A 24,495-nucleotide genomic window follows, 5' to 3' on the forward strand; every position below is an offset into this window, starting at 1 on the left:
GTCGCAATAACGAATTTGAAATTAACATTTAAAAATACCTATACAAACTTAGAATAAGTATGCTACAAATAATTATGTTTCAAACTTTAATTATCAGCGGCTCCAAATAGCTATTCATCATACGATTTTGTAAAAAAAATGTATTTCATCTTATCCACTAAAATCATTTATGGTGATCACTTCAAAAGAATAATTTGATGTTTAAAAAAATTACTGATACTTCTACCTGCTAAACGTGGGTGATCCTTTATTTGAATAATGAAACAGATGTCTAAAAAAATTTAGTGATCATTGTGTGTTCAATCAAAGAAATAGTTATCGGTTTCCGTTATACTCTACTAAATTTAGTAGAGTATAACGGAAACCGATAACTATTTCTTTGATTGATCTCAATCACTCTGCTAAGACGCTCGTTATAGATTTTCTAGATTTGATCATTGTGTGTCTACGCAGGCAAACATGTTAATATTTTTACAACATAAATACATCTGCATACCATACACATTTAACTTCTTCATCGTTCGTAAATAAACTGCATGCGCATAAGTATGTTGAAGAATACGGAACGAATGAACGACACAGCGTGGAAAGCGATATGTTAAACACAAGCAAAAAACATTTACGCTACTGAGCCCTTGGATGTCCGATTTCTTATCACCAACAAAGCTTACATAGCAAATAAATTCTCTATAAACGAACTCATAGCTCACTGTTGGTTTATTTTCGTCATATAATACATTATAAATAAAATGATGCATGGCATGGGAAAAAGGCAAACTCTGTCAAATTCGGTTGAATGTTGTGGACAACTGAGCCATTGAGAGCAAAAGTGGTACATGTACCATTTTTACACTTTTGGGTTTTTGGCATAAATTGATGCAGAACGCAATAATGTACTAAAATATCCAAGAAAAACCGAGATCTGATAACCTGAACCGAAGTTATAGCCAAAAAATTTTTTGGTAATCAACATAATCACCATTTTGTTGAGAGCGAAAGTGGTACACACTTAGATTTTTTTGCCGGGTTTCGGTAACTTACTGCCGAGAACGGCACCACTGAGTGCTCGGTTAAAAAAAATATGACAGCTGTCATATTTTTTCGTAAATCTCGGTTCACCCAACTGAATTTTCGGCACAAAATATCGAAATCTCGGTAGTAATATTTTGTGCCGAAATTTCAGTTAGGTTGAACCGAGATATACGATAAAATGTGACAGCTGTCATTATTTTTTTAACCAAGCACTCAGTGGTGCCGTTCTCGGCAATAAGTTACCGAGACCCGACAAAAAAATTTAAGTGTGTACATGTCCAGTCTGTGCATGTTAGATGAATTGAAAGTCGAGGATCTTAGGATGTAAAACAATCATGTCTTCAGCAAAGTTGGTCAAGTGATTGAGTACTTTCAGATGAAAATCTGTCTGCTTTGGAATTTTCTCACTAAGTGGCGCTAGTGTACCCACGACCATTTTGTAACAGAAAGCATTACGCCTGTTTCAGTATGAACTCGTAATCTGTTATCAAATATATATACACTAGCGCCCGGAAGAGACGAAATCCTTTTACAAACAGATCATCATTCTATAGTAGGTACTCAATCACTTGGACAACTGTGCTGAAGACATGAATGTTCTATGTCCTAAGATTAGAGAGTTATAATGCATTCTTCATGCTCACATTGGACATGTACCACTTTTGCTCCCAACGTTTTCTGGTTGTCATTATTTTTCCCATAGAACAAAAGTTGTACATGTTTTTCCATCAAAGTTTGTGTAAATTTCTCAGCCAGAACTTGTTATGCTTTCATGTACCGTCTTTTGAATCCTTTCCAGCAATGATTTAGTGCAGTTATGTTGAAAAAAATTGTTGAAAATAATTTACTGTTTGATTGTTTTCGTTTATCGCGTCTCTTGAAAAATTTACTTAATGGCACATGTACCACTTTTGCTCTCAACGGCTCAACTGTGACGCCGTATAATTTTCCTTCACTGCTTAATGCTCGATTTTTCTTGTAATCATCTTCAAAATAATTGGTTGGTAAGAGCGTTACAATTATCATGGAAACCCAATAATAAGAAGAACTAGTACAGTACCGTTTCGATTTTATTATGGTCAAAAAACACTTTACGGTGAATCTAGCGATCGCTAGAGACAGTCTCGAGACTGTGGATTTGAGGAAATGATGGAGGTTAATATTTTTCGTTGAATAGCATTGAAATCTAACATATAATACTGATTTTTATCATTCCGCTGAGACCACAGTTTCGTTGGGTTCATGGGAAGATGTTTTTTTGACCGTGATAAAATTGAAACAACACTGTATTAGGTATTCGTTTGAAATAGTAACCATTTTCCAATTATTATACCTTTACATTTTATCTCCTCCATAATTTGACTAACACATTGGCGGATTTTCCTCCTTCGATCAGAAAGACAAAACAAAAATGTAACAGACATTGTTAGTTTATTATGAGAAAAACCTCCATGGTCTCAATTTGATCCCACTGGCTGTTAAAACAACGGAATTTGTAACAAAACTACTACAGTCGCCGTTCGATAACTGCAAGTCTTTTAACTGCAACGCTTTTTAACTGCAAGACCGATAACTGCAACAACTTTACAGTTATCGGACCGCAGTCCATCAAATCTGAATCAAAGTCATATTTGACATTGAAGTGACAAATCTCGCGGGGGATTCTAAATGCATTCGAAAATGAAAATTGTTGAATCTCTAGAAACATTTAAAAAGGACTTTTTCATTTTTCTCGATTTTTTTCGATTTCGTTTACTTGTTGTCTCTTCATTCTAAATAGGAGATTATAGATCTCCACTATTAATCAATGAAGCAAAATCACCATGTTATGTGGTTCACTTCCCGTAATTATTATAAGAGAAAAAAAAATCCTTGTGCATTGTTTGGCTAGCTTTCCCTACTCAGTGAAGCAGTGCATAGTAGATCACAAACAATATTTTGTGACCTAGCGTTAAATAGACCATTTTAGGAACTGACAGGTGTCACGGATCCTGCTGACATTGATGTTGCTTTTACTTGCGTTATGTCACCGGTTCCGAGCTTTCTGTCAAAATTTCATTCGTGAATTGAGTTCAGAAACGTCTCGTAAAATGGTCTTCTGTAGTGATGAACTTTATCTTCGCCTACATATTGGTTATGTAAAGTAGTTACTAAAACGCAATAAATTATGATGCGGAAATATGACTATCAAGTTGATTAATCAAAAAGCTTGCCTATTTTAGTTTTATGCTATTTTTTGCCACTATTCCATTTAAAAAATACATTTCGACATCATTGAAAAATTGAAAACAAAAATGGTAGTGACGGACACCCCTCTAAATTTTGGCATGTGTCAAGTGTTGCAGTTATCGAACGGCATTCGATAACTGCAATGTACACATGTTGCAGTTAGCGAGCGACGACTGTATTAATATCAAACCTATAGAGAAAAGTGACTTTTCACCTACGCACACTAGCAAGACGTGTAAACCCGTGTAAAGTTGCTTTTGTTTCCTCCAAACTGTAAATCATCGCATCTCGTTGCCTCGACTTTTATCACTTTTAACATTTTTGGTCGGTTATGTTCAGCAGCTTCTTCCGATTTCTGATCACGAATGAAAAAATTCATTTAGTAACAAGTTTAAAACATATAATGAGTCTTCAACTGAATATTTGTCCAGCTGCTAAAAACATAGCATTGCAAACAAAACAGCTATTTGTAAATATTTTCCTCAAGTAGTGGCACCAGAGCTGCGATTAATCCAAGCAACATGCTGACTATGACGAGAGAGAAAATATCATCGCACTCGTTTCTTTCTCTCATAAATAGCCAGCAACCATCACAGTAAGCGTGAGGTTCCGACAAGTGATTCAATATCTTGTCTCTTTTGTTGCCATTTTCGGCTTCTCATTGTCAATCGTCGTGAATATACAGAGTTCACTCGGAAATTTCAGTGCAATGCAAATCAAGGTGATTTTTGGAATATCAAAAATCGTTTCAGTAGCGTGATTATGTCAGTGCTAGCTTGAAGTTTGTTGCTATCAGGATTTTTTAAAATTGATCTGCTTTGCGGTCTGTGACGATCCCAACTCAAGATATGGCAACCAATGAACTAGGTTTATAATTTCAAACCAGTGGTTATAGGTGTCGCTTGATGGGCTGGCACAACAACTCCGAGTATTCGGAACACAACCGGAACAGGTCCGCATTTTTACATTTTTCAATGAGAGGCATGGTAGGATTTTAAGCACTTCTAAGCACTGCTTTGATCATCGTTACCATGTTACTGAAACGTATTACGGTCATATATCCGAAACCAGTCGATTAACTCCGGCCATCCTCTTCGTTAAAAGAAAATATGAATAAAAACTAGGAGAAAAGCAAAACCGTTCCGAACCAAAATTGAACAGTTTCAAAGTTGAACCGTGCCAACATTTAACAGGATCTGTATATAAATATACATACCCATACATATTTAAAAGTTTTCTGTTTTGCCACCCGCGATTCATTTTTTGCCGCGAACAACACCGTCTTTAGTTTAACCTACAACAAGCACAATATTCAAGAATCAAATTAATAAACTCATGCTGTCAAAAAACAAATAAAAATGCAATACTATTTTTCAGATATGAGATCATTTGAAAAATATTAAAAGAATTCTTTTTATTACAATTGGTGTTATGAAGAAGCATATTCTCTACTAAGAATAAAAATGAATGATCATACAGAGCCAAAATGTACCAAACTAAAATACGCTCAGTTACAAAACGAAGTAATAGTTGTTTATTGACAATGCTTTTAGTCGGCGTGCAGCCAAACCGAGCCAAGCGTCGAAAAACATTTACCGCCGCAATTGCTGTGTACAAGCTGTTACAGAGAATTTTTGTTATAATATCGTTATCAAATGCTCAAACGAATTCGTTACTTCATCCACTCCACTGGGTGTCAATAACTCAATCTGAGAAAACGGCGCTTAATTCGGTCTGATCGCATGCCGACCATATATCAATATCATACATATCAATTGAAGAAAAATCATTGATTTTATGTTTGCTATCCTCATAACATCATGCTGTCAAAATGAACTTGATATTTCTGCTGGTTCAATCTCAGTACAGCCATACCCGGATGATCGAGAAAGATAGCAAGAAAAAAATGAGAGTGAGAGTTGACGCTAAGAGAATCATTGTAACATCGCAAACTCTTTTGTAATGAACCATGCATCGTAGTTGGCTGATTCTGGTGTTGCATCATTTTGGCGTAATGTCAGTAGTATGATATTGACTTTCCGCAGCTCTGAGTGGCACTAATACATTCGTACGAAAAAGGTTACTGACGTATTAGCTTTCTAACACAATAAGACACAATAAGAGTATAATGAAAAACATTGCTTGTTAGCAACAACAGCTTTTGGTATGGACTAGGATTGGGCGATCTTCAGGGAAAGATCGATCTTAAGGATCGATTCAGCCTAGAGGCCCTATGATCGATCCATCTGAAAAATCGGAGCCGCAGGATCGATCTCTATTGAATCGATTTTTAAGGCACTTTTTGTGTCGCTGTGAAATTTACCGAGCCAAGCACCATTTTTTCTTAAATTAACTTCGGTATTAACACCAGTGTACGTGAGAAAGAATAATCTGTTATTCATGAAGAATCCAAGTCACTTTAATAGTCGCCTCTCGTCACTGACGAGATGAGCAAAATGTTATATTAGAGAATATGAGTGGAACTTGGCTGGTGACAGCTAAGTCAAACAGTCCAAAATCCAGCCGACTCACCATCTGCAATATAAAAATTGGTCAGGCGACTCGTCACTCGTCTCGTTTTCTGTAATAAGCCCTATAACAAATATAAATCCCTAAACGCGATTACTCGAAATAATGTTTTTGGAGCTTGGTTCGACTGTTGTATTATGGGCAGGAATGGAATGGACAATATGGAGGCATGATGATGTTATAACCGCACGCAACCATTCAAAAGCCGATAAGATAACATTAGCCGGAAACGATACACGATACTTGACCTGACCAGAAACGGTACACGGTAGCTTGAGCTTGAACGAACCAGGACTATGATATCGCTGTCAAATCTCATATATTTGCTGCGTACCCAACATCTCAACGGTCTGCGGTTCGCCTGACAGATACGAGAAAAGTCCAGCAAAAATTCCATTTAACTTGAAATGGTTGCCGGAAGAACTCTTCACTCTCACATTAGAAAGGGATAGCATGATGTCATCCCCTTGGAACAACCACACATGACCAGAAACGGTACACGATACCTGACAATTACTCAAATTCGCATCTTGAAAAAGTTCTGCACGCTGAAAAATAAATAAAATTTTCATAAGATCGAAAAAATCGGATCGAAAAAAAGCGATCTTTTCGATTTTTCCAGGGCTGAAAAATCGATAAAAAATCGAGAATCGGGGTCGAAATGATCGATCTTTTGTAGATCGATTCAAGATCGACCAATCCTAGTATGGACGAAAAATTTGTTGAACTTGTTTCAGAAGAACTTTATTCCAGGATTTGTTCTTATGACTCATTCAGATTCAATTTTGTTGTTAACAGCATATGGTGGAATACAAAATCGTATCAAATCTGTTATTTGCATCTCCTGTTGATAGAATTTTGTTATTTTTTAGTTATGCTCTTTTGCTCGGGGTGTAACATGTATTAAAACCATGCCAAAACTGTTTTCGTGGAATCAATATCCATAGAATCGTCGTATCAATAGTTAGAAATTAGAAACAATATGCTCTCGTAGTTTGAAGGTAAGAAGTTGCTCATTTTACATGTTCTCCGTAAAATCCCTATTTATTTACAATTTGTTAGATTCGCCCTTATTAAGAAGTATCCCGGATTTGATCACCAACCGAAAAGTTCTGGAAAATGTCCGTGATTCCTATATCGAAATGTTAGTCGTTTCACACTGCGGGGTATTTCTAAAATTATTTTCTTGTAGGGCAAGACGGACATGTTAGGGAAACAGTAAAGTTTTACGTGTAAAACAACATAATTTTCGGGACCCTAACCCCTTACATTATCGGTTGACATAAGCACTTCGATGCGTAGTATTTGGTTTTGCAATTGAAAATCGTTTTCTATGTTTTTAAAACAATAAAAAGTTGTTTGGTGTGGGTAAAACGGACATGTTAAGGAAATAAGCAATGAACGACGAGTCTAACTTTTGTAATGTTATGAATTAACAAAACGTGAAACGCAAACACACAGGAAGGATATTTTGAGGGTTTTCGATGATTCTGATCATGATCATCCTGTATCAGTTTTTCAGAGGTTTCCAAATTAACAAACTGAATAGTTTTATGAAACAAAAATGGTTATTTATTATGCAGTGGATTAAATCGTAAACCATTATCAATTTCTGGCAGAAATTTTAAATGGAAGAAAAGAAAAAAAAATCTAGTTTATGCAATCCGTCTCTTCGAAGTGATCCTAGGGATGCCGCATTTTACCGCGATAGTACGAACCGGCATTTCGCAGTCCATTTTGCGTCTAACAGCGGCCAATTGACTTTCGGTGAGCGTTTCATGAATGCATCAGAGGCATACCCTTATTTAAAGGAAATAATACTATTAACAATGTCCATCTTACCCACCCTGGTGGTGGACCGTCTTACCCCACCAGTACACAAACTTTTTAAACTCTCATAGTTTTTCAACAACAATATACTTTACCTGTATCTCTTCACGTATAGGTCTGGCTTGTTTTAAATAACTGAAAAATGGACCAACACCGAAAAAACGTGGGAAATTGTGGGAAAAAAAACTTATTTTCTGGCACGCAAAAATTACATCCGCCCGCGAACTCGTAGCCTATTTTCAAAATTTGTTAATTTTTTGCACATTTGACAAATGTAAACATTGGAACGGTGGTTCAAAAATCATCAACTAACTTGGTGAAAAGGTGGCCGGGGCAATTTTGCAAAAAAAAATCGATGTCTTACCCACCCTCTCGGTCTTACTCTTACCCCCATCCCCCCTATGTCCTTAGTTTATCTTGCAACTTCGATTTTATGGCCGCGTCCTAAACACTAAAATAGGGGAACTGTTCCATTATTCATCTCATTAAGCCGATATTCACGAAGAATGTACGGATTAAACCACAAATTTTCATGAAATCATTGAACAAATAAACAAAATATGCTCAAGTGCTCTTATAGAATTGTTCAGTATTGTATATTTAGTAAACTTAGCTAGATTTATCCTGAATTTTGTTAAACAAACCATTCTGTACAACGCTTCCATATCCATCTCAAAACTTAAATCACTGCTCAATCATTCATCTCACGACGCCCCCATATTCATCACACTGCAGTGCACTGTTAATCATGAATGAATCGCATTATCATGAATGAACGTAGCCGCAGCCCGTCGTAGTAGGTTACCTAGATATCCGCTGTAGTTGTTTACGTGCAAATATGGTAACCTAGGTATCCACTGCAGCGCTGTCGATTTATGTCAATTATGTCGGAATAATTCAACATTTTCAATATGATTTGTTCGTATTAACAGAAACCGATTTGGCAACTTTTGATTTTCTTCAACGCAGTGAAAACAGATGAAAATACATACAGTTGAAATTTAGGAATTGCAATAATTCATCTCATATATTTCTGCAAATTTAAGCTTGTTTTTAAAAAATTTAAGGTGAACATTTCAAAGATTAAAGTATTTGTATATTTGTATATTTGTATATTTGTCCTTCATCTTCGATAATATCGTACAGACTGGTTTTCTTACGCTACATTTTTAATTCTATTTTTAAAACTATATTTGGTCATGTTAAAATCAAAAAAATCACAAACGTCGTTGAATCCTCGTAGGCAGGAACTGAGCGGATTGCTATAGCCATAGCATGTCCTGTAGCCTGGTATGGAAATCATTGTTCTGTATCGCAACTGGCGCTGGGGAACGTTTATTTGAATTTGCAGGAGAAGCTCTGAGCAGTCAATGTTATTTGTTAAGACGTCGAATACGACCAATCTTTGAAGTTTTAGACGCCTTGTTGAGAGTAATTCCAGATCAATTAAGCGACATCGTTGCGGGTAGTCTGGCAGATGTACAGGATCATTCCACGGTAGACGACGAAGAGCAAAGCGTAAAAAACATTTTTGAATTCGCTAAATCCGAATAACCTGAGAGGTATGGTACGGGGCCCATACTGGAGCAGCGTATTCTAGAACACTGCGTACTAAAGCGTACTTGAGCGCGTACACATCAGTGAATTGTGAAGCATTGCGGCGAATGAATCCAAGGATCGAGAAAGCTTTGGCGCTAATGGCGGAGATGTGTTGGTTGAAACGGAGCTTAGAGTCGATAATGACACCCAAGTCGCGAATAGACTGCACACGGTCCAGTGGAGTAGTGTCGATATTGTACAGATGATTGATCGAATTATGACAGCGACTGAAACTGATCACTTTGCATTTGTTGATGTTCACGTGCATCCCGTTCTGCTTGCACCACCGTGAAAGAATATCGATATCCATTTGTAAACATATGCAATCCAACATGAACTTAATAACTCGGAAGATTTTGAGGTCGTCGGCGAACAGCAGCTTACCAGAAAAAATTTGTTGGCACAAATCGTTGATGAAGAGGACAAAAATCAGTGGTCCCAATACGCTTCCCTGTGGAACTCCAGACGGGATGTCGAATTTTCTGGAGCATGCAGAGTTCACTTGGACGAATGCACTTCTTCCGGTCAAGTACGACATTAACCAGTCGGATATCCAATTGGGGAAGCCCATATGCCTCAGTTTCTCAATTGCCAAGGTGTGCGGAACGGTATCGAATGCTTTTGAGAAGTCGATATATACCGAGTCCACTTGATTACGACATTCAATTTCACGGAACAGTACGTTGGTGTAGCATAGCAAGTTAGTTGTTGTAGAGCGATGCGGGACAAATCCGTGTTGATGATTCGATATTAGTTTATTAGGAGCTAATCCATCTGTTCCAGCACTTTTCGATTCGTCAAGTTTAGTAAGCGCTATGAACACATCCTCATTAGAAAAGTTGAAAAACGGTAGACTGATGTCATGAGAAAGTACGTGCTGAAAACAACCAGGGTGGGGTTGGGGCGGCACTGTGTTGAACACGCTTTCAAAGAAGCACGAAAAAAGGTTAGCGGAATCTTCGGGTGTGCCGGCAGTAGCTATATATTCTTAGTGTAGTGAGTGATTTTGTTTAGTGATTAAAATAAAAAGTGGTCCGCTAGTGATGAAAGAAACTTTGGTTGGCTGCTGAACGAGTCCTGTTGTAGCTGTATTGAACAATGCGCGGATTTTGTTTTCTGAGGTAGGTGATTGAAATAAATGAGTTTTCGAGTGCAGATGTCTGACTATTATATCAAATTTAGAGCTTTTGAGTGAGTTTTAGAGGATTCTACTGTATGAGAAATCTAAAGTGAACTAAGAAGAATCCATTCCATGGATTAGCAGATCGATTTAGTTAGAAAATATGCATTTTTTTCTGTTTTTAATTGTGTTTTCATGTTGTAATATGAACTATGGGCTGAGATGAATAATGGAGCAGTTCCCCTACTAAAGTAAACAGTAGTCTGTGAAGTTTGTGTATAATAAAACAGAAGATTGAGTTCCGAATCGGAATGTTGCAACAGGGCTTCACTTTTCATAGAATGTTACCGTTTTTCATGATTTTCTCGGGTTTTTGTACATTTCGCGGCTGTTGCTAAATTTTCAAACGCGATTTTCCACTTTCCTTAACCATTGCTCTCTCCTACTCTGCGAGAACAAACCAAGACTGTATCGATATTCGATATGCGAATTAAACTTCAACTATTTTTGAAGTAGAATACTTCTCTCAGGAAGTTCGGCTACATAGGGATGTGAAATGAAAATCTAAGACCGGAAAAAGTGAAAAATATGTCCAATTTCGAATGCTAATAAATTGGTTAGTATTCGTTGGATTTCCTTCGTTCTTGCAGCAATTGATTGGAAAATCTTCTAAGATTCTTCCCAAAAGAAGTAATTGTAATTTTATTATTCACACTATTCTACCATTGAAAATAGTCAAGCCTTGTCAAAACGAAAAATTCGACCTCTGATTGCTTCCCAAGCACGGTCGACAGGATCATATACCTTGCAATTGAAAACATGCTATTTGGCCTATATAAGAGCCTGTTTCAGCCGGAGCCCAAATCACTTGCCCTGTGGTTGGTCATCACGTCTCAGGAGCAGCGCGATTCTTCTCAGCGTGTGTCGCTAGACTGCCATTATTCCCCCCGTGTTGGGGCAGCATGAAGTATGCCATCAGGAAATCCAATTTTGAACATAGAAATGCTTTTTTCAAGGCAAATAAACAAGTCGTTGAAAGTTAATAATTTTTGTCAACGCAAACAAGCATTCTGTGTTGCATCCTAGCAATTTAAATTTGTCGCACCCGTCGAATTTACTGAATGTGAAATAGCTTCCACAGTGCATGTTGTCCGTGTATCTTAATTCCCCCAATGTTAGGGCAGCTCAAAGGTTGTAATTAGCAACCGAATTTGAACCGCAACATGCTTTTTTCAAGGCAAATAAAAAAATAATTGAAGGTTAATAATTTTCTGGCATCAACACAAGCAGACATTCTGTGCGGGATGCAATCAAATTCTGTTGTAGTTGTCTAATTTTTACTTTTACTTTATTTAGTAAACCCCCACTGTAGGGGCAGCGCAAAGGCTGCGATCAGCATAACCGACATTGAATAATAAACTGCCCTGTTGGAACGCATTCACAAAAGCAGTTAGTTCAACTACGCAGAGCTAATATGAAGTCGATTCAATCAATCAGTATAAACAGAATTTCGTCGTATCCCAGCTGCCAAGTTGCAACATGATGCAACACGCAACAGCGAGCAAACGAAATCGCTTGATGTTACAAACCGCAATAAGATACGGGTTAAAACCGTTGCGTGTGTGAGAGCACCATCGGTGTTTATTCGCTGGATACAAAAATCAAATGCGAATTGTGGAATAATTTGTCTGAAGAACATTAGGGAATGGAACAACTGAACTGATAGGGCGTGGCCTATTTCGTAGCACCCTTCGGCTATAAAAGAGTGTTTTTGGGAAAACTAGCTACATTCATTAGTCGGAAGGTGAACTGGATGGACCGTCCACAACGTTGACAGCAGCAGCAACAGATATCAGCACTCAGCGGTAACAGAATATATCAGCGGGTTGCGCCTGTGGCTGCCTTCATATCAAACAAATCACTTGCCCTGTGGTTGGTCACCACGTCTCAGGCCTCTGCCTGAGAACGAACGCCAACGCGAGCGATCGGGCGAGATTTTTGCCGTACATCAGCCGGCACTTCCTCTAATGGAAAAGTTGGATCATTTTGTTCAGAAGAATATTACTGTCGGTAATATTACAGAGCTGCGATTGCATTATATCCGATATGGAATTGAACAATTGTTCTTTTGAGGACAAATAAAACACTTAATTTGAAGAGTTAATAGTTTTGGGTACCAGTAGCAGTATGGTAACAGCCTCAGCGGTGAGTGCAGCCGGTACTTCCATGAGGCGGATGTTATAAGGAAGTAAATGGAAGCGGCATGGCGAAACAGTTCGGGTGTGCTTAGACGCGCGTCATTTTTCGTTGTTGATATTATTCCCCACATGGAACGAAGCGCTTTCGTACGATAGCGGCGGTATTAGCGGTAGATGCATTTGCCAACACTTACTCCAGTAAAGCCGTGTCTAACTTTCAAAACACCTTTCTATTGTGTTGGCCGTGCACATTAGGCCTCTGCCAGGCTAAACGCGAAAAGCGGCGTGAACCGTTTCGCCCGGCCGTAGGTTAATGTGCAGCCGTAAGTAGAGCTGTGTAAAAGTATTCTACTTCAACCTCGCGGTCGTGGCTTTGCACACAACCCTCCTGTGATTTTTTCAACTGTTTTGAACCCGATTTCCGGTAGTTCATGAAGTTTCCGATATAGATTGTTTTTATGTTAAATGTCTTATACATGCCAGTCGCTGAAACCAATTTCGACCTTAAATTTTAGTCTAGAGTTTGGGCTCAAGAGCTTCGTCTTCGTGAAAAATGTGCTAATGCAAAACTTCATTTTAATTGGTTTTCGAGATGTGCAGCCTCAAAGCGGTTAAAAGTTTCACTTTTTTGACTGATGAAAAAATGCACAGATGGTTCATGAAATTGTTGATTTCGATTTATTTTTCGGAATCAAATCTCGAACAACATGAGAGAGATTATTTTTACCGGTAAGGCAGCGGTTTTCAAACTAAGGTACGCGTACCCCTAGGGGTACGTGAAAGAAAAATCATTTGTTGTTGAAACTTGCTCTTAAAACATGACTGTTGCAATCCAACAAACCATAGTTAATTTTAAACCGGAACTAGACTACCACAACATGATCCACCACTACTCTTTTACACTCTGTGGTACAATTGATTTGGAAAATATCGTCAGGGTACGCGGATAAAAAAGGTTGAGAACCGCTGTGGTAAGGTATAAGCAGCGTTGTTAAACTCGCTCGCAAAAAGCATGCGATACTCCAAGTGGCGTTCTCGCCGCTACCAAAATCTCACACTAGAGATACTCCTGTCGTACTGTTTCTCGTTCTCTTTTACTTTTTTTATTTCACACTACCGAGCGTTGATGCTTGCGAGTTTTCTCACACACACTCTCGCTCGTGTACTTTCCCACTCGCGAGTACCTCCCTTTCTCGCGAGCACAACCAGCGGAGGTGATTATTAAGACCGTCAAAACGCATTATGACGATACGGAGTGACAAGGCACGACGAAGCGGAGTGGCAAAAAGAATATTTCGACGAGTAGGCAGGGATGCCACATATACAGATTTATCAGTTCTTATACAGATTTTTTGTGTATTTTTCATACAGATATCTGTATATACAAATTACAGATTTTCTAGAAATAGTACAGAACTATACAGTTTTTTTTGATTTTCATGAGGTCGCGAAATGAACTTTTCGATATAGTTGAAAATCGAAAATGAACTCAAATGCTATTGAGCGTGTTAGAGTTTTCATTATATTTATATGTTACGCGTAAACGTGTGCATAAATGAGTCAATGAACAAACTATGTTGCGTTTTTTTCTTCTAAGGGATATGTTGAGTAAATATGCAGAATTTTATACAGATTGAAATATCACCAAGGAGATTTCCTGAGATTCGAAATACAGATAAAAATGTGGCATCACTGCGAGTAGGTATTCCGATACCCTACACGTTCAAGCATGCGATTCTATATAGATTTATCACCCCACTTTCGGCTGTCGGTGCACGATGCAAAACTGCTTGGCATCAGTTCAGCGATTGACAAACCGCATGCGTGAGTCGGTGAACGAAGCATTTTCGTTTTCGGGCACATTTTTTCAAGCACTCCTAGTCAAGTACTCTTATTCGAGTACTCGCGTACTCGGCGTGAGTAAAAAGATAGAAGAGAATTTGCGAGCGGTTGTATGCTGCCTGCTTCTCTGGCAAGTGCGTGAATAATAAAGAGTGTCTCGAAGGTGTGTGTGCGAACGACTGGAGAAGCGTAGCACACATCTAATTCTCAAGCAGAAAGGAGTGGATATGTTATGCTTCTCGCTCGTTTAGCAACGCTGGGTATAAGGGAAACATATCTCTTAAGCCTGTAGTACACTCTTTGACCGAGCGTCAAATATTTGTCACTTTTTGACAGATAAAAATTTGGTCAAAGATAATTATTTGTCACTCTCCAATTTTAACATGGGGCAAACACGGGCAAACAACAACCATGATGTCAAATAAATTTGACCATTATGTCAGAAGGTCAAATATTTGACCATTAGACAAAGAGTGTACTACAGGCTTTAGAATTCTGCTCCGTTGTATGATGTCCGTTCCACAACTTCTGAATTGTCAGAATTTAATCCGTGCAACGTAAATTTGTACGAGATGCGCAAAGATCCCTCCTTTGGCGCTATCCCTTAAATCTGCCAGCTTACACTGAACGCTGTCGGGATTTTAGGAATGCAAACTCTTGAGCAGAGACGATTCGAGGAGCAAGCTGTATTCATTAATTAAGTTCTTCTAAATGAAATCGATGCACCGGAAACCCTCGACCACCTGAATATATATACCCTCGAACTATCTTTCAAGTCAAAATCCCTGTTGAACCTGCCTTAACGCAACGCCAGTATGGTCAATTTGACCCAATACGTTTCATTTCGGCCACTTCAGTAGCAGATGCGTTCGATTTCAATATAACTGGTACAGCTTTTAAAAAAAGATTTCGCGAAAGGTATCCTTTTGTGTGATTATTTATTGACATTGTTCTAGTATTAAGTTATTCATTGAGACCAGCCATGGTATAAACACTGAACCGTGGTGCACTGGTGCGGTTTTTGCATAGCAACACGAAACGACGTGTCTTGCTACCACCACTCAGTGTTAGTGTTAGACAGACGGCACGAAGGGCGAAACTTGAAACACAGAAGGCAGTGTCAGTGTTATATGATCGCCACTGGTGCCTTAAGCTTCAGCAAACACCGACGCCGGTGAATCTAGCTTCGGAAAACACTGGTATAATATCAACAATGTGAGTATATTTGGGAACGTTTTCCTTCGCATCAGGCCTAGCAGAGCCATATGGCAGTGACCGAGGTGTTTCTACGAAGTTCAAACATTCGGCTACGGTGCTTTCACGAAAGTAAAGCCCTCGTTTCCGGTGTTTGCCGAAGCTTAAGGCACCAGTGGCGATCGTATAACACTGCCACTGGCTTCGGTGTTTCAAGTTTCGCCCTTCGTGCCGTCTTTTTTACTCCAACACTGAGTGGCAATTGCTAAGCACGCCGTTTCGTGTTTCAAATATATATCCCACAGTGCAGAGCGTGTTTTGGACATGGCTGATTGAGACACACACATTCTGTCAGATGAATTTTGATAAATTATAACACTCGTTTTGTTTACGTTTGTACATAGTACCTTTTGAAATTTTGGTCGAGAAATGTCTTCGAAATGCATGAAACGTCGTGATGTAATATCTCATAAGAAAAGTTTTTTTGGAAAACAATGGGAATGTCTTTTAGATGCATGAAACGTCGTGATGTAATATATCATAAGAAAAGTTTTTTTGGAAAACGATCGACTGGTCTTTCAGGTTGAAATTTTCCTGACTCCCAGAAAGTCGATTTCTTTCGAATGCTTTAGAGACAGCACCGGATCTCGACGATTCATGCATTTCTAAGACATGCGATACAGCGGGGGCATCGATAGAATCACGATTTATACTCATTGCTCATTTGATCTCATCCACTTATCAAGTGAATCCTAATTCAACGTGACCCTTTCTACTAACAAGAGAAAGTCTTTCCTGTGATCTTTGAGGAGAAGCAGAGAGTAACACGGTCTCCAAGCGGTCTCCGGTCTCCAAGTGAAGGTCACACTAAAATTCCCTTCTCTTCTCTACCCGCCTGAGTGTTAAGACTTTCCTGAAACAGTTATTGATCCTTAGAGTATTGAATCAATAAAACTTATACAATATGAAAGGTAGGCCACTCCTAACCCCCATTCAGATTCATTGTGCTAGTTTACTGATTTGGATCAATCACTAAATAGCTACTATGATTTGTGCAATCAGTCAAGCTATGCTATTTAACGAATGTCACGTCCTAAGTTTCAGTATCTCAGACATAGACCAGGGATGGTCGGGCAGCCTGCCGAACATCCAATCCGTGAGCGATGACAGATGTGTCGAGGTTGAGGAGAAGGCAAGGGTTACGAATGAAGAACTCATCGTGATCACCAAATCCCTAAAGGTGAGCAAGGCACCGGGACCGGATGGTATCCCTAACCTGGCAATCGGGCTGGCGATTAAAACTGCCAACAGGCTGTTCCGGGCAGTCATGCAGAGGTGCCTGGATGATTGTCTCTTTCCGGACGGGTGGAAGCAGCAGAAACTGGTCTTACTGTCGAAGGCTGGGAAACCACCAGGGGACCCAACGGCATAGGTCCATCTACCTGCTGGACACTGCGGGCAAGCTACCAGTTCGGCTTCCGGAAGAGCAGGTCCACGCTGGATGCTATCTCCTCCGTTACCAAGACGACGGAGGTAGCACTCGAGCGCAAGTGAAGTGAGATACGCTATTGCACAATCGTCACGCTCGACGTGAAGAACGTGTTCAATAGCACCAGTTGGCACTCCATAGCGCTCGCGCTCACGAGCATCTATGTACCGTTCTCGCTGTACAAGATTCTGGAAAATTATTTCCAGAATCGAGTACTTGTTTACAACACAGAAGAACGTCAAAAGTGTATCCCAATCACCGCAGGAGTTCCGCAAGGTTCTATCCTGGGCCCGATGTCGTGAAATGTCATGTATGACGGGGTGTTGAAACCTAAGTTCTCTGTAGGGTTTGTGTTCGTCCGCTTTGCAGACGACTTAACGCTAGAGGTTTAGGGCGAGTCGGTCGAGGAGGTCGAGTTGACGACCACGCACTGTATACGCAAGGTCGAGGACTGGATGCGCTTCAGAAAACTTGGTCTAGCGCATCGTAAGATGGAAGTGACGGTTGTAAGCAACCGTAAATCGGAGCAACAGGCGGTGGTTAGAGTCGGAGACTGCACCATCACCTCAGAGCGAACGCTATATGTCTTGGGAGTTATGGTCGATGACAAACTCACGTTCGGGAGTCCCGTCGACTATGCCTGTAGGAGGGCCTTATCGGCTACTGCAGCTCTATCTCGCATGATGTCCAATAGCTCCGCGGTTTATGGCAGTAAACGAAGATTTCTTGCCAGCGTGGTTTCGTCCATACTTAGGAAAGGTGGGCCAGTGTGGTTCTGAGCGCCAGGTACTAACAGTTATCGTGATAAACTTGGAAGTACCTACGCAGGTACTGGTGTGTCTTGTTCGGCATGAATGCTTCGACCATCAAATCATTCTCGATGCTCCGCTGGCAGTGGGAATGGTCTAACTCCACAAAAGGTAGATGGACGCACCGACTTATTCCAGAGATATCCGGTTAGGTCGGGAAGCACCATGGTGAAGTGAACTTCCACCTGACACAGATTCTCTCAGGCCATGGTTGCTTCAGGAACTATCTGCACAGGTTCGGACACGCGGGTCCCTCATGTGTCCCGGATGCGTAGGAGTGAAAAAGACTGCTGAGCATGTTTTCATCGTATGCCCCCGTTTCGTAAAGGCAAGGAGCGACATGATAACTGTGAGTGGGCCTGGCACTACTCCGGACATCTCAGTCCGGAGGATGTGCGACGACCCGGTCATCTGGAGCGCGGCTTGTGCGGCCGCCACCCATCGTCCTGGAGCTGCAACGGGTCAACCATCAACACGCCAGTGGTAGCTAACTGCTGGTCTATAGGTAGTTAGCTAGGAGGTTATAAGAGTAAAGAGGGTGTATCACGAACAAAAGCCACTCCCCGACGTAATACTTAACCGTCGTTCCGAGAAGACCAGGGCTGGAGACTGCAAGGGTTTAGTGGGTCGGGACAGGGACCAGTAGGTGTCGGGGGGAGTGTAACTAGCCCAGCATCACTTCCCTAGTTTCATCCCCACACCCTGAGTTCTCTTCTCAGGTGTCTGTTCGCAGATTTCCCCGCCCCCTTGAAAAAAAGCTATTTAAGCAGGCTAAGAATAAAAGAATTCTATTTAACATATCTTTGTTACGATATTTTCACATATTTTTAACGGTATTTTCTGTTTAGCGACAAAATGCTTATTTCTAGACCTGATCATTTCTCTACACAATTGGCTGATCGGTATTGAAGCCCAAGTTTATCATTTGCATATAAATAACTCATATCTGGAAAATATTTTTAATATTTTTTGGAAGACCGATTTCAAAATGGATCATGTATTTTACCATATGCTTTAGCTCTCTGTTCAAGTGACTTAGAATTTGTTATAATTAAATAATTGCAAAATTTAGATATCGTAGAGCTCTCAATGATATGCAAGTTTAGAAGTAAGTTCCACATTATTATATGAAAAGATGTGACACTTTATATGTTTTTATCAGTATGAAATAAGTTTAATAAAGTGAATTTTCAAATTAGGCATGAAAGAACTTAAGTACCCACTCAGATGCCAATTTGTTTCTTTGATTTTATTTTTTTTAGATTGCTCTTCGTGTACCAAGTACCACCCCAATGTAATGAAATAATGAGAAGAGAAACTGTTGAACACTCTCTTTAACCGGCGACATATTGCGGTAAATTTGAGCATATAATCCAGCTGCAGCCCTATATGTTTTCCAATGAGTCTTACCTGAAAACACCCATCATCGGCCCACGTTACCATGGCGTCTGCGCATAACAGTTCTCTCACGCTCGCGAAATCGGAACCGTGGGCTGACAACCGGAGCACATAAATAGCTCCATGCATCAACGGAAAACCTCATTCTCAGTTTGGAAGGCATCCTGATCTGCTGTTCTCAAGCGTGAGTGAAAAACCTGCGTTCACAGATTTTAAATCAGTTTTATTAACTTATTGCTACTTGAAAAGTTCAACTCAAAATGGTGAGTAACAATCAGTTTCCTCTATCAAAAAGTTATATTGAATGTAAAAACTGTAGTACTAGCGGGTCTTTTATGATTTTTTTCATGATTATCATCCAGATGTTTTACGGCAAGAAAAAAGTTAAATTTCTTTTTTTTGAGTTTGGTTTGGTAATTCATTCAATATAAATTATTCAATATAAAAATCAAATAATAGCTGGAAGGTTATGTATTTCATAGAAAAACCGCACCCTTTTTAGTTCCCTACATATTATGACTCATTTTCTTTCGTTAGTCATCTGCTCGTGCTATGCTGCAGTTAATACGAATGTGGGGCGAAAGCAAGAAATGTCGAAAATGCAGTTATTTCTGTCCATGTGGCAGCCTATTTTTCGTGCCTTTTTCCCTTTCACCGGTCGTTTTCATACGAAAGCCGTTAATTTTATACTTTCTCTTCAACCCACAGCGTGAATGTATTTCTGTACACGTTGGCCAAGCTGGTGTCCAGATTGGCAACGCCTGCTGGGAGCTGTACTGCCTGGAACATGGAATTCAACCCGACGGACAAATGCCATCGGACAAAACTATTGGAGGAGGCGATGATTCATTCAACACCTTCTTTAGTGAAACTGGCGCCGGCAAGCACGTGCCGCGTGCCGTTTTCGTCGATTTGGAACCGACTGTAGTGGATGAAGTTCGCACTGGAACCTATCGGCAGTTATTCCATCCGGAGCAATTGATCACCGGAAAGGAAGATGCTGCTAACAACTACGCTCGTGGTCATTATACCATCGGAAAGGAAATTGTGGATTTGGTCCTGGATCGCATCCGCAAGCTAGCTGATCAGTGCACCGGTCTACAAGGATTCCTAATCTTCCACTCATTCGGTGGTGGTACTGGATCCGGTTTCACTTCGTTGTTGATGGAACGTCTGTCTGTTGACTATGGCAAAAAATCTAAACTTGAATTTGCAATTTATCCGGCTCCTCAAGTTTCCACCGCTGTCGTCGAACCATACAACTCCATTTTGACTACCCACACTACCTTGGAACACTCGGATTGTGCATTCATGGTTGACAACGAAGCAATTTACGATATTTGCCGCCGCAACTTGGACATTGAGCGACCAACTTACACAAACTTGAATCGACTGATTGGTCAGATTGTTTCTTCAATCACCGCTTCGTTGCGTTTCGATGGAGCTCTGAATGTAGATCTGACCGAGTTCCAAACCAACTTGGTACCATACCCACGTATCCATTTCCCGCTGGTCACCTACGCTCCGGTTATCTCAGCAGAAAAGGCTTACCATGAGCAACTCTCGGTAGCTGAGATCACGAACGCATGTTTCGAGCCAGCTAACCAGATGGTTAAATGTGACCCACGTCACGGTAAATATATGGCTTGTTGTATGCTATACCGTGGTGATGTTGTCCCTAAGGATGTCAACGCCGCTATTGCCACCATCAAAACTAAGCGCACCATCCAATTTGTTGACTGGTGCCCAACGGGTTTCAAAGTCGGCATTAACTACCAACCCCCAACCGTTGTTCCAGGTGGTGATCTGGCCAAGGTGCAACGTGCCGTGTGCATGTTGTCCAACACCACGGCAATTGCCGAAGCCTGGGCTCGTTTGGATCATAAGTTTGATCTGATGTACGCCAAGCGTGCCTTTGTCCACTGGTATGTCGGTGAAGGTATGGAGGAAGGCGAGTTTTCGGAAGCACGTGAAGATTTGGCCGCTCTTGAGAAGGATTATGAGGAAGTTGGCATGGACTCTGGTGAAGGTGAGGGCGAAGGAGCTGAGGAATATTAAATTGCGCAGTTTCGCACAAACACGAAAATTACTGCTCCATGGCAGAATTCCAAATTTCAAGAAATAAAATCAACGCATAAATTAATGACGAACCTGTTTTTTATTATTTCATACGTGTGTCCTCAGTAGACTCAACCCACCCTATTCAGTCTGATGGAAACGGTGTCTGATGATGTAAGCGTTTTGTTGAATCTCCAGAAAGGAAATCACGCTTCAATGTAGATATCGATTGGAACAATTTTCTGTTGTATGTGTTTGGGTATTACATCATTGATGTGCTTTTTCCCATATTCATTGAATTGCACACAATACACTTCATATATGACCGAAAATAGTAAAAAGTTCACCAGAAAAATATCAAATTACTCCGGCTCAGATGATTAAAACTAAAACGGGTCTAGGCGACAGTCACTCAAGCTGAGACCATGTTGAAAAGACCGGTTCCTGTCTCGTGGGTGGCGCTCAATACTGTCACCAATCACCATAGTGCCTATTCTATTAAAAGCAACGCCGACGCCATAGTAAAGATGCGGAGGCTTTTTCGTTGCTCTTTTTTCAAGGCTTTCATATTGTTGCCATCTGTTATGACAGAGCAGAAAATCAGAGCCTTTCTTATATTGTAGCTAATTTAGAAGTCTGAAACAATAAGGGTTGAGGAAGAATTTACCAAATGGTATAACACCATAAACCAATTATGGCTCATCCATCAGGTTTCCAAAATGTATATTCATGGGATTGAATAGGGCCACAATATTTGCTTGTTTGATGTTGTCGGCCTTTCACACATATTTTGTTTATGTAAAACTCAGCGAATTCAGATTAAAAGTTAAAAACTTATGAGACACAGATGTTTTCTTTTGAACCTATTTTAAAGTCATTTATGTCATTACTATTATAATTGGGTAACACGTGAGCTATACACCATCTCTGAACCAAACACTGTGTAAAACAGAAGAGTTTAGACAGTATGGATTTTTTTCTGATTTATTATTTGGATCAGTCTAACAACATAGAAGATGAGTGAATTTCGCACTCGAGAAAACAATTTAAATTTACTGGTTTTATAACAATTGGACGGGACCTACTTGAATATATATTCGTTTATAACGTTTAGGGGATACTAATCTATTACACTTTTCGAGTCAGTTTTGATTGGAGAAAATAATTGAAATTACAAAACTAGAATTTTAAGAGCACATTTTCGGTTGAAGTTTTGCAAAACTTATTGTAAGGTACATCATTATTTATAAATTACGTAGATACTGTTCTTTTGATAGCCCCGCATATCATTTTGTACATTGCAGTTGATGTTTTTTAGTCAAATTACATTTTAAGCTTGTACATTATCTCCTACATATTGATAAAACAATGTAAATTGCACTATTTTGCATAAATTGTTTTTAAAAATCACACGTTCATGCTTACCAGAGCACGATTAAGCTTTAAGAGCCGTAAAAGTAATAAATAGAATAAATAAATATTTGGCCATCAGTTCTATTGAATTTGAGTGAAAGGCTATTCTACTAAATTTGAGTGAAAGACTATATTTAATTAAATTTGAGTTATTTTTGCAAAAATACAGACGGCGTCAATTTATTGTTGACCATATTACATTACACTTCGTGAATGTTTCCTATATATTAGGGTGGGGAATCGTTATATGGAAAAAACGAAACTTGATAGCAGAAAGCCAGAACCAAGTTTTTTTTTGTTTTATTTGGGGCCCCAAATAATCCTAAATTTATCGGAAGTCGATTGGTTTAGTCTCCGCTTGGCGCATTGCATTTCAAATTTATATGGAGATTTGAATGGAAAAACCAACGTTTTTCATTTTCCTTTCTAAAGAGCTCAAAGTGGTTCGAACCATTCAAATGGTAGGTTTTTCGATGCCTAACAACTTGGCCGAAGACATCGAAGAGCTAGGGTGTCCCAAAAAAATACTGGAGCTGTTTAAAGTTGAGTGTGTAGAAATTTATGTTGCAAATCATTTTTTCTGCCAACACTGCCAGTGTACCGGCGTTAGTCAGATTTCCATCAGAAGTAACCTCTGAAACACGTTGTAGATTCTACGTGCGCCTAGAATATTGACCTGAATTTGTTTGTTTGATCCAGCTGAGTGTATAAACTCGTAACGACAGGTTATTTTTGATGGGAATCCTACTAACGCCGGTACACTGGTAGTGTTGGCAGAAAACAAGATTTTCTGCATTTAAATCGACATACTTAACTTTGAACAGCTATAGCTCTCCTTAGGGACATCTTAGCTCTTCAGTGCCTTCTGCAAAGTTGTTGGGCATCTAAAATACTATACTTTTACATAATGTAGTGCATTATCAGATCATTATTGAGCTCTCTAGTAAGGTAAATGCAAAAAAGTAGGTTTTCGCGCCAAGCGGAGACAAAACCAATCGACTTCCGGTAAGTTTAGAGTTGTTTGGGGCCCCAAAGGAATCAAAAAAACTTGGTTCTGGAAAATCGATCACTTTTCCCTCCATAATATATATCCGCATGAAATAAAGGTGAAAACCATTGAATTTCATTTACCACAATTAAGGTTCAATTGGGCTATTCACGGATTTCGAATTTTTATATTTCATCTGGAAGAGTGTAATTCTCTGAGCAAAACGTGATTTTTTAAAACTTTATATCATTATCCTTCGATTTTTACTTAGAAAATGCAGATATTTCAGATGATATAAAACTGATATAGCTAAACAACCCAATTATATTAAGGTGAATAATTTGGAAAGGAAAAAGTGATAAAAGAAGTCGTAGTTTTAATTTTAACCGGTAGCACAAGCATTGGTAAATGCATTAGTGAAAATGATAGAAAACAAAGATTTAAAGTGAGTTTTTCCGAAATAATTTTTTTTCGTTTCAGTGTTAACTGTGATCATTGTGAAAGGAAGTCAAGACGATATGAAACATATGAAACGTATTTTGGCCCACCTGGGAACGCACTTTTCTGATGAATTCAATGAATATTAGAAAACTATGTATTAATTTTGGAATTAGTTCACACCTTTTTAATATCATCAGTCGATCCAAAGCCAAGAGGAAGTGGTAATTTTCATGAAAACTATCAAGAGTTACTGTAACAAATATGTATGCTTTAGAAACACTTTATTGTTGAAAACATCAACAAGATACTATGAAAACAATTTGTAT

General features: G+C 39.4%; 1 protein-coding gene and 1 long non-coding RNA gene across 2 annotated transcripts; both read left to right on the plus strand.

The window, feature by feature from the left end:
- Window positions 1-6,496: 6,496 nt before the first annotated feature.
- On the plus strand, window positions 6,497-7,516 carry LOC129719473 (uncharacterized). The gene is made up of 3 exons (XR_008727217.1): window positions 6,497-6,791; window positions 6,853-6,911; window positions 6,983-7,516. It is a non-coding gene; the product is annotated as an uncharacterized LOC129719473 (long non-coding RNA).
- An 11,860-nt stretch (window positions 7,517-19,376) lies between these two features.
- Window positions 19,377-21,415, plus strand: LOC129719472 (tubulin alpha-1 chain). The gene is made up of 2 exons (XM_055670831.1): window positions 19,377-19,532; window positions 19,978-21,415. Exons 1-2 carry the CDS (start codon window positions 19,530-19,532, stop codon window positions 21,325-21,327), a joined length of 1,353 nt encoding a protein of 450 aa, XP_055526806.1. The 5' UTR covers window positions 19,377-19,529; the 3' UTR covers window positions 21,328-21,415.
- Window positions 21,416-24,495: the final 3,080 nt, after the last annotated feature.

This window comes from Wyeomyia smithii, chromosome 2 (assembly GCF_029784165.1).
Source record: "Wyeomyia smithii strain HCP4-BCI-WySm-NY-G18 chromosome 2, ASM2978416v1, whole genome shotgun sequence".
Taxonomy (NCBI): Eukaryota; Metazoa; Arthropoda; class Insecta; order Diptera; family Culicidae; genus Wyeomyia; species Wyeomyia smithii.